This window comes from Monocercomonoides exilis, assembly GCF_001643675.1.
Source record: "Monocercomonoides exilis strain PA203 chromosome Unknown scaffold1-2713096, whole genome shotgun sequence".
In the NCBI taxonomy this organism is placed as follows: Eukaryota; Preaxostyla; order Oxymonadida; family Polymastigidae; genus Monocercomonoides; species Monocercomonoides exilis.
Window position 1 is genome coordinate 743,681 of NW_027150546.1, and position 11,161 is coordinate 754,841.

General features: G+C 31.9%; 2 protein-coding genes across 2 annotated transcripts; both read right to left on the reverse strand.

The window, feature by feature from the left end:
- Nucleotides 1-982: 982 nt before the first annotated feature.
- Nucleotides 983-1,498, reverse strand: MONOS_16400 (putative DDE superfamily endonuclease; the record flags this gene model as incomplete). Its single annotated transcript, XM_067869308.1, has 1 exon — nucleotides 983-1,498. The coding sequence occupies one exon, from the start codon at nucleotides 1,496-1,498 to the stop codon at nucleotides 983-985; it is 516 nt and encodes a 171-aa protein (XP_067736234.1).
- A 3,044-nt stretch (nucleotides 1,499-4,542) lies between these two features.
- MONOS_16081 (uncharacterized protein) lies at nucleotides 4,543-5,794 on the reverse strand (the record flags this gene model as incomplete). The annotated part of the gene is made up of 3 exons (XM_067868992.1): nucleotides 4,543-4,553; nucleotides 4,666-5,474; nucleotides 5,526-5,794. 3 exons carry the CDS (start codon nucleotides 5,792-5,794, stop codon nucleotides 4,543-4,545), a joined length of 1,089 nt encoding a protein of 362 aa, XP_067736235.1.
- Nucleotides 5,795-11,161: the final 5,367 nt, after the last annotated feature.

Consider the following 11,161-nt stretch of genomic DNA (forward strand, 5'->3'; position numbering starts at 1 on the left):
TTAGTATTTATTGTTTATTTTCAACATCTCTTCTTCTGATTCGGATCATAATGAACAATTTGATACTTACATTTTTAACACGAGCGAGAGAAGATCAACAGTTGAAATTTAATTTATATCTGTATTTCCGAAAAACAAAAAGCTCATTCGATCCAATTTTGTTTTCTTTTTTGTTTTTGTTAGGTTTTTTTTTCATTTCATTTTTAATAATGTATTTTGAATATAAAACAAACAAATATATAGAAATTTTATAAATAAATGCAATTTTTGTTTTTCATTCAAAAAAATAAATTCTGAATTGGAAATATTAATTATTAAAGATTATAAAAAAGATGAGATGGTTGCTAAAAGAAGCCAAAGAGAAATTTAATGATAATCACTTTTTCTTCAGCAACGATTGGAGAACAGATGGGGATTTATTTTGTTTTGAATCAACAGAAGAGGAAGAAGAAGCAGTTGATGAAGATGATGATGAAAAGGAAGTAGAAGGTTGTGATTGTGAAAATGAAGGAAAAGGTTGAGTTGAAGATGGAGAAAAAATACTTATCGACTTCCATTGCTGCGGAAGGTGCCAAGCTTGTGAAATATCACATTTTTGATTTTCATCAAAATCATTTCTTTCTTTTTCCAAAACCTGTTCCCTTTGCTCGCTTCTTTGTACTAAAACTTCGCTATTCGCTCTTTCTTTTCTTTCTTTCGCTTTTTCTGCTTCGTATACACTTAGATCATCGTCAGAAGCATCTAAAATAAAAAAATATGGTAAAATGATGTTTATAAAAATGAAAAAATTGTAATAAAAAATTAAAAATAATGGTAAAAAAGTGAAAGATAAGCCTCCAATTTTTGCCAAAATTGTAGTTATTGTGGGTGTCAGGGTATTTTCTGGATTGAGTTTATTTTTCATTTTGGAGAAATATTTGGCATTGGCCATTTTCTTTGCATCAACTTTTCTCATGTAATTCAAATATAATTCCTCCAAAAACTATGAATTTGCTTCTGCATCTTTCTTTGTGAGTGGATTTTGTAATATATGAAAGTTAGTGAGGCAGCATGCGACGCAAAAATAGTCTGCAACCTTCACGACATCAAATAACCAAGGTTTTCTGAAGACGGTGAAGAGTGTTTTGAGCCTTCCAAAGAATCTTTCAACAATGACACGATGAGATGCAAGCTCAGGAGTTCCAACGGGCTTTGTAATAATCGCCCCAAGCTCTGGTTTCGCTCCTATGTTAGCAGAACCGGCCAAAATCTTTGCTCCTCCAAGCTTTTGAACAAATGTGGGGTAATGTTCTTTGAAAATAGTGAAATCGTGAGTTGACCCAGAGTAGATAGAACTGATTGTACTTGCTGTCCCCACCTTAGGGTTCACTCCCACCTCCGCCTTGACACAATAAATGTGATGCTTCCCTGAGTAGTATTTTTTTCCAAACTCCAACCTCCCTCCAGGTCTGTTTGATGGAATTACTGTGCAGTCAAGCACAATTCCCACCTCCTTCATTTGCTCTAATCGATCTGGACGAAATGAAAGAAAAAGATTTGCAAGTTGAGGTTTTAAATTTGATGCTGTTGAATGAAGAAGTCGAACTGTTGATGTTTGAGATTCGTGTTTTGATTGAGATATGACGTGAGTTAAAGAAATAGAACCATGGTAAAGAAAAACAAACAAAAGAAAAAGTTGTTCATCCAAAGATTCGATTGATTTTACACTTCCGCGATGATGTTGGGCTGATGATGAGAGAAGACGAAGATGCAAGTCGAATTCATAACGAACAAACCCAGTCAGTCAGTGAAAACCGAAAGATGTGTCAGTAAATTTTTTGCAAATTTTATCGATGATTGATTGCTGATCATCATCAGATTTAATCTCTATATGAGATGGCATCACATTTCTTTTTTCTTCGCTCTTTAAAATATCGAAAAATGGAGATTGAGACATGAATGATGAAGTTTCAAAAAAGTTAAATACAAAAACACCCATTAATAACAATTATTATCGATCATATTCGCACCCACAATAATTGTTATTTGCATTGACTCAATCAAATCGATTTGTCTCGATCAAATTTGCATTATATTTAACTCATTTGCTTTAGCAAAGGCAAATAATGCATGACCAGTTCAAATCGCATAAGTCACAATAGACCTTAAACGAATTGAGCAGGTCAATTCGAATTGACTAAGTCAAAACGTTTTCAGTCAATTTTAATGGTTTTGACTCAATCAGTTCGGTTTTCCTTCTATTTTTTTTGTGATCAAAAAATCAAAAATTATGTATCAATTATGATCAGTAATTCTGTTATTTTTGATGTTTTTCTTTGTATGAAACATTTTGATATTTTTTGCAACATGGATTAACAATAACATTTTCATTCTCATCTATTTACATGTGTGATATAATGTTTCGACTTTATTTGTTCTGTACAGTTATAATGTCAGTTTTTTCGTTGGTTTTTAAGATATATGAAGTGATCGCAATAACTGTGAAGGATTAACAATGTTTTCTTTATAATCTTTCGAATTATTAATAGAAAACATTCGTTTTATTATTAATGTCAAAAAATGATTGTTTTTTTGTTTTTCATTATCATTTCACTAAGATTTTCTATGAAAAACTACGTATCACCAATTTTTTTGTTAACTTTATTTGATTTTCACTCAGAAATATTAGAAAAATTAAATATTTAATATTTCTATTGTATTATTATTATACTTAAATGAATGAGAAAAAATTGACATGTGATTGATAAAATAAGCATTTCAATGTTTGTTGCTTTACAAATTTAGAAGGGGTGATTGAGTTGGGTTTCCTTTTGGTGAAGAAGAAGAAGAGGAGGAGGAAGCCTATGAAGAGGAAGATGGAAATTCAGGAAATTGTTGTATTGTTGGATTGAAAAACGATTTCACTGATTTCCATTGATTCGGTAACAGCCAATACAGTGAATTATCTCTGGTTTGAGAAGAAGTGTGATCTTGTTTCCGTTGTTTTTCAATAGAAATTGATCTTTGCTGTTCTCTTTGTTCGGAAATTCTTTCTTGCTCTATTTTTCTTCTCTCTTCTGCTAATTCGGCTGAAGTTGCACTTGAGTGATTATCTGATATTCAAAAAAATATTATGGATAAATGTTTAATAAAAAATAAGTCAAAAAAACAATCATTGAAAGTTAGAATGGGTTAAATGTGAAAAATAAACTTGGCGTTTCTGCTAATAAAGATGTTATTGTGGGTGTAAGTGAATCTCTGGGGTTGAGTTTATTCTTTAATTTTGCGATGTATCTCTCGTTGGCAATGCTCTTTGCTTCTAGCTTTCGTATATGGGAATTTTTTATTGAGATAATAATCTCGTTCAATGTTTGATCTTTTTTTGGAATTTTTGTGGGATAACTTTTTAAATGCATTGGAAATTAATCAATATGATAAATCATCATTTTCTGTAATATTTTTAATACGCAAATTTGGATTGATTCAATTTTCGAAAATAACCATAATTGTTCGTATATAAAGCATTTTCTTTTTTGCTGAGTATAATTCGGTCGTGCGAACTTTTTGATGTTCGAAGAATATAAATTTTCAATCTTTAATAAGTTTCATTTTCTTAAAATATTTGATTGTTCATGAACACACACGAATGGAAGCTTTTCATTCTTTTCAAATTTTTTTAAGATTTCTCGAGATAAGCAATATAGCAACGACAACAAGCATAGAAGATCGGAAGAAGAATTAGAAGTTTCCACAGGTGTTGCATGCTGGATATGATTTTGTTTTTGATTTTTGATGATTTGAACTTTTTTTGTATCGTATTATTTTCCTTCTTTTAATTTGTCTTTTATTTCATTCAGCATTTAACATACAATATATATTTCTATCATTGCGTTTGTAACAAATAGCTTTGATCTTTGCAATGATTTAATTTTTGTTTTTTATTGAAAATTCATAAATTTATTTTTTTCCTGTGACATTCAATGACATAGTCAATGAACGATTGAAATTTTGGAAACAAAAAGAATATCTGAATATTTGAAACAATTATAAGGGGATATCTTTTTTATAACTGGAGTTAAAAGAAAAAAAAATATGAAGAAAGAAAAAAACAAGATTGAGGAAAAGATGAGAGAAGAAAGTATTAAATGAAAGATGCTTGAGGTTTAATAGTTGAATTCACAAACATATGGAAATAGAATAGCTGCATAAAAAGAAAATAATAGGAAAGAAGTTGAAAGGAAAAAAGATAAAGAGAGAAGAAAAAGAAAGGAGAAAAAGATAAAGAAAGGAGAATAAGAAAGGAGAGAGAGAGAAAGAGAGAGAGAAGGAAAAGAAGGTTGAAGCATAAAGAAGAAGTGGAGAGAAGAAGAAGAAGAAGAAAGAGAGGAGAGAAAAAGAAAAAGAAAAAAGGAAATAATAAAAAAAAGAATAAGAATGAAAAAGAAGAAAAAGAAAGAAAAGAAAGATAAATAAATAGATAGATAGAAAGGAAGATTGAAAGATTGAAAGAAAGACTTCGAAAGGAAGAAGAACAAAGAAAAAAGGAAGAAGAAGAAGAGGGAATCAAAGAAGTGCTTGGAAATGGTGTAGGTTGATCAGCAGAGTTATCATTCCCATTCTGTTTAGACTGTCCAGCCAGCATTCTTCCATCTCCAATGTCTCTTCCTTTGAGCGAGTGCAGCACACTTTCGTCGTCCATCGATAGCTCCTTCCTCTTTTCCCTTTCGATTGCTGCCTTCTTCTTCTCCTTCCGCTCCATCTCCTGCGCCTTCTCCAGCGGTGTCTGCAGTTGCGAGTGCACTCTCGTCTTCTTCGGCTCAGCCACAGCCGTCGAACGAGCAGAAGACTCCTTCAGAGCATCTCTGCTGAGCACAGCTGTCGCCCTGTCAAAGTTCGGTGGCAGTGGATAATCATCATTGCCTTCGTCGTTCTTCCCTTTCTCCTTCGAAAGCATTGCCAGCGACGCTTTCTGCTCCTCTTTCTCTTTTTCTTTCTCTGCTTTCCTTCTCTCCACTTCCTCCACAGTTCTCAGAATCTCCTCCTTTCGCGTGTTTTCCTCTTCGGTAAGCATTTTTCCATACAAAAACTGCACATTTACCGCAAACACACTTCTCACAACTGCTGCCTCTCCTTTCCCATCAGCCACAATTTTTTTCTTTCTCAATGAAAGCGCTCTTTCATTCACCTCGTTCTCATTGTCTACTTCTTCTTCATACACTCCACTTACTCCAAACACACCCCTTTTCCTCCTCATTAGTTCCTCAATGCCTTTTTCTCCACTTCTCTCTCTTTCTCCTGATGTACCCAGATCGCCCTCTCTGTATCTCTCTCCTCTTTCTTCTTCCCCTCCTCCTTTCTCTCCTTCTCTCATTCCTCCTTCCTCTCTTGATGCCTTCATTCGCTCTTTGTCCATTGCTGCCTTCGTGCTCTGCTTCAGCTTCGCCTGCAGAGACTGCAGATAGCTCGTATTCAGTGTCTGTGCACCAGAACTGCCTCTAACAGAGAGAAGAGGACCAGTTTAGAGAAGCTTCCGAGTGAAGAAAGACTCACCACGTAGTGTACCACCAAGGAAGAAGGAAGAGGAAGAAGAAGAAAGAGGAGATGTCTTTGGAGAGCTCAATGCAGATGCAGCTGTTTGGGATGAGTTGATTGAGGCGTTTGAGCTGTCGGCTGATCCTGTGCTTGCATAGCCCTTCACACTTCCTGTGTCACTTGCACATTTCTCTTCATTCTCTTCTGCTGCTTTTTCGTCGGCCTCTGCTCGTCTTTTCTCTTCTTCTTCTCTTTCTTCTTCTTCTTTTGCCTTCTCAATCATCTTCAAAAGCGCTGTTTCTTCCTTCTTGTCTCTGTATTCAACAGCCAAATGAACATTCTGAAAAATTATATTAAACTTATCTTGAAAATGATTTATTTGAAAATGTTGATGCGTTTTCTATTTCGAATGAATTTTTTTTCTAAATTTGTATATTTGAATAATCTTTTCATAATGGATTTTTAATTTGTTGACATCTGTGTTGATAATAAAGCTCACGGATATAAACTTCAATAATACAAAATTGTTAAAAGTGATTCGCTTAGCAAACAAGTTTAAAAATTCTTTCATATTGGAAGACATAATTGCCCATCCAGTATTTTGCTTCAGATTTTAGAGATAAATTTGACTTTCGCTTTATTTCATTTCTTATTGGAAAACTCATTCTTTCTTTCTTTTTTATATGAGAAAAAATGAAAATCTTTTTATTCAGAAATTACATAAATTTAAATAACTGTATAAAAAGATTTTCATAATGAAATTTTAATATCCCTTTGATCGGTTTTCAACTTATTGTTATTTGTGATACGAATTCAGATAAGATAATTTCAACATAAATGTTTACAACTCCTGAATCAACATTATCAACGAGAGCATGCAATGCGTGGAATGAATTAAAAAGAATTTGTGGAAATAAAGTTGATAAGCTTTTATTATTTTTATAAACAAAGATCAAAGCAGCTGCAGATGAGGCAAATACAATTCGTCAACAATTAAATGGTAATTGTCAATTGATTTCAAGTGAACTATAACCGATTTTTTGTTGTGTTTTTTTGGTTTTTTTGTTTTCAATGTTTCACTTTGAATTATCAGAGTCTCTGAACACACTGATGAATGATCTGGCAATTGTTCACAATGCCTCACATAAACAGACACAGACAATGATTTTGCAAGCCGTTGCTCGTGATTATACACTGAAAAAGCTTCAAAGGTTTGGCTTAGATATGTTAAGAGGGCAGCACAGTTACGCTAAAAAAACTTTGCAGAAAAACAATGATCAAATTATTCCTCCCCAAAAACCAATACTTCCAATGTGCAAGCGTGGTTTGAAGAATTTTTCTATGTTTCTTTTATGAAGATAATAATTCATTTTTTAAGGACTTGAAGAAGATGCTTGGCACTAAGGAAACACGTGGATGATTAATCATTCAACCGAAATGTCTTCATCAATGATTTACAGTCAAAAATCGTCAAAGCACTCAAAAGAAGAACAGTTTTTGGATGAATCTGCCTGGGATGATTTGATTTGCATATCATCGCATGACAAAAGACAGGAACAACCAAATAAAAAAGGAGAAGAGTCATCAAAAAAGCATCAGAAAATTTTTCTAAATGAAGCATCCGACTTTCAATCTCATTTTGATAATCGCTAAATATCAACAAATTGTGAAGCTGAACACGACTATGCTGGATTTCGTAAAGAGAAAATTCATCTTTTGAGAGAAAATACAGAAACATCATCAAAAGTGTTTCTAGTGAAAATATTCATGACAAACAGAGCAAATGACTCTCCCACATTTATTGCTGATTCAATTATTTAGAAAGCAAATATCGATTGCGAAAATAATAGAAACATTCCGTTTCAAATTCGTTCTGAAAAAAATTTATTGTCTCCACCAATAATTCCTCCTTATTGTCTAACTCACTTTTTTGATTCTTTGGATCGGAGACAAGAAGCCAATGAATCATGTCTGACAACATTAATGAAAACCACTGACAATTCAAACACTTGTTCACATGCAACATCAGAGACATGTCCTGCTGATGATTTACATTCAAATATAAGGGTGAGCAATGAATCCTGTTTTAGAAATTTAGCAATCCAAATGAATTAGCCATCGATTGAGAAAAGAACTGATGAAAGTCACATGGAAAATCCAGATGCAGAAGATTTGACGCATATTCAAAAAGAAAGAATTGAATTCTATTCTCAACGAAATGAAAATGACAACAGCAAAAACCAATCTGATTTTAAACGTGAAACAAAATGTCGCATTCGCAATCCGCAAACAAAAAAGTTATCAAAGAGAAAGGGATTAATAAATTAAGGAAATACATGTTATTTATCATCGTTATTGCAAACCTTTTCTTCCATCATATCTACTAATCCTTCAATGATCAAAGAACCAAATTGCAAGACGTGTCTTTCAAAAATGTAGTTGAATGTTTGCTCCCAGATTCAAGGAAATTCAAATTATGTGGAGGAATGGAAGCCATTCCTAATTGACGAATGGGAATCTTTCTGTGGTTTCGGAAAAAGAAAACAACAAAATATTACAGAATCATATGACTTCCTGAAAAAACGGCAAACAAATGACTATGCTTTTTGTGACAAAAATATCAACACAACCACTCATAACCACACAAAATGCAAAATATGTGGATTTTCTTCAATTGCACAAAGCACTTCCAACAATATAATCATCAATTCAAATTCAGCGGAAAGAGGGCTGAAGAAATATTTATCGAAAGAAAATCTTTCAAAAAACAATTCAGTTTTATGTGGCAAATGCAGAAAACTTAATGAAGCGACAAAATGGACAGAGATTCGTGATTATCCACAATTATTTACAATTGAACACGAATGTTCATCCATGAAGCCATTAATTCCACCAAAACAATTATTCTTTTTTGTCAAAAATCATCATAGAATATTTGCAACTTCTTCAATTGAATTACCAAACTCGAAATCTTCAGCTCATCTTCATTCAAAAAGAAGTTATTCTTTTATTGGACAAACGTTATTCAGGCAAACTGATCAATCCCATGGGCATTATATTTCATTTGTTAGAGATTCTAATATTGATCAAGAATCCTGGTTTATTTGCAACGATGCTTTCGTTACAAAAATCAATGCTCAAAGTTGTAAACAAGCATGGGAAAATTTATTTAAAGAAGGATATATACCATCATTATCATTTCACATTGAAGATAACACAAATAACGGAAAAAAATACAAATCAAAAAAGAGGAGTACTTTCAAATATTCAACTATCTGAAAAGCAAACCAAAAAAACAGTAAACCAAAATGCACTTGAAGGAGCAATGTTAAGAGCAAACAATGACGAAGCATTTTCAATATCCTCTTCAAACATCAACAATCATTTGCCATTAAAACGGAATCAAAAATCAACTCGGAGATTATCACCAAATGAAAAAAGACTTATTTTCAAGCCGAAATCAAGATTATGGAAAGAATTTCAGGAAGAAACAAACATTAAGTTGTCACTTTCTTATTTCAACAAACTAACGACACAATTTTCTCAAGCAAAAAAGAGAACTGACGTATGTGAAATGTGTGAAAAACTTTCTCATTTGGAAAGAAAATTGAGATATGTTCCTTTTTCAAAAAGAAGCAAATCAGATATGAAAAATTTTTCTATTTTGAAAATGCACATAACATATGCGGAATGGCAACGAAAACATTTTCAAAAAACAGTTCATGATTTGAAGGAGAATGAAGTGATACTGCTGTTTGATTTCAAAGAAAAATGGAAATTGTTGATCAGATTTCACCAGCTTCTGCAAGAATATTATGATTACAAACAATTATCACATTTCACAGTGATTTCAATTCAAAAACAAAATGATCAGTATGTAAAAAAAACTTACAACTTTCTATCAGAATGCCTATCAAATGATTTTCGATTTGTTATAGAGTGTTTGCAATCGGTTTTGAAAAGATCATTCTTCAAAAACTCTTCGACTTTCAAATATTTCTGTGATTCCGGTCCTCATAAACGAAGTCACTTTGTGCTTCACTATCAATTGCGAAGAAAATCTTCTTTTCTGAAAGGAAAAAAATGTGAAGTGAATTATTTCTCAGAACACCACGGAAAGAACTTTTGTAATAATGTATTCGGTGTTCTGTTCAACTCGTTTAATAATCACATTTCCGATGAGAATGTTTTATCATTGAAGGATTTAATTCCTTTTTAAAAAAAGCATGTTGAATCTCATACAGTGTCACAAAAGCCAAACCAATTGATTTTTCCAAAAATTTTTCTATCATAATATTCTCAATCTAAATTATCAGTGAACGACAGATATTTTGAAAAATATATTTCCTTACAATTGAAAATGTGGCCTTCTTTTATCATTCCACTCATGTAAGATTTTTTGTTTTTTAAAAGCGAGAATAACAATGAATTCGGATCTGAAGTCGGCATTTCTACACAGCACTGTTTAATTGATCTTCAAAGAACAAAAAAAAAGGAAACTGTTTTGAATGAAAGAAAAACATGTTCAAAGAAGCAAAACTCACAAAATATCATCAACGTTTACAATCTTCAATTGAAACGATTAACAGACGAAACAGACTTTGACGCAATTCATCAATATTTGATTTCTGAAATTGTCCCATACGTGTCCTTGATAATTAAGCAAGATAAAAAGTGCATGTTCGGCTTTTGCTATGTTGTGAAAGGCAAAAAACGTGGTATCAAGCATTAGATAAAAATAATCACTTTATTTTTATCCAGACTTGGATATGGTTTGATATCTCCCAGGTGCACTTTTTAATCTAATCCGATTGGCTTATTGAGAATCAATGATTTTGAAAGATAATGACCCAAAAATTTCATATAAGCTGCTCCAAATGTTGATTCTTTGTATATTAAAACATGTTAATGAAAAGACGTGAATGTTTGTGAAATCGAAAATCTATTTTTGTTGACGATTAGGAACATCTCTTGATATTGGTGAGGAAATGTTATTTGTGCATTTTTTGACTTTCTAAAAATATGCAATTTCTTTGTTGATCTGTGTTGAGAATGAGATAATGTGTGAATTGAAACTTACTACAATTATCATTTTTATAAAAGTTTCAATTTTGATAAAAAGGAAGGATTGCAAAGTATTTAAAGAGGTTAAATATGGATGCTGTAGAAATTATTTCTCATTATTCTTTCTTTCAAATTCAATGAATGATTGTCAAATAATCAAAAAAATGAAATAGTAGAGATTTAATGGAAATAACATTAAAGTTAAAGCTTTAATGGTATTCAAAAGATTTAAAGCTTATTTTGAAATTTGTCATCAAGCAATTTTCAACATTGCGTGGAACGATAATTTTTTTTTCGAATGTTTATCACTTTATTCCATATGAAATAAACTATTGAGGAATTGGCAATTTTCATCAAATTCATTATAATATTTCTTTTCATGAAAACATTTTCAATAGTTAAGAAATTTTTGTAAGATCGAAACTGTTTTATGAATTATTGGATTTGCCTATTCATCACTTCGATAACGAGCATTGAATAATTCATTTTTAAAAAATAATTCATATATATTTGTTTCAAACATCATCATAATTTTCACGAATTGATAATCAACTTGAAATGTGGAATAGCAATATTTTTGAATTGT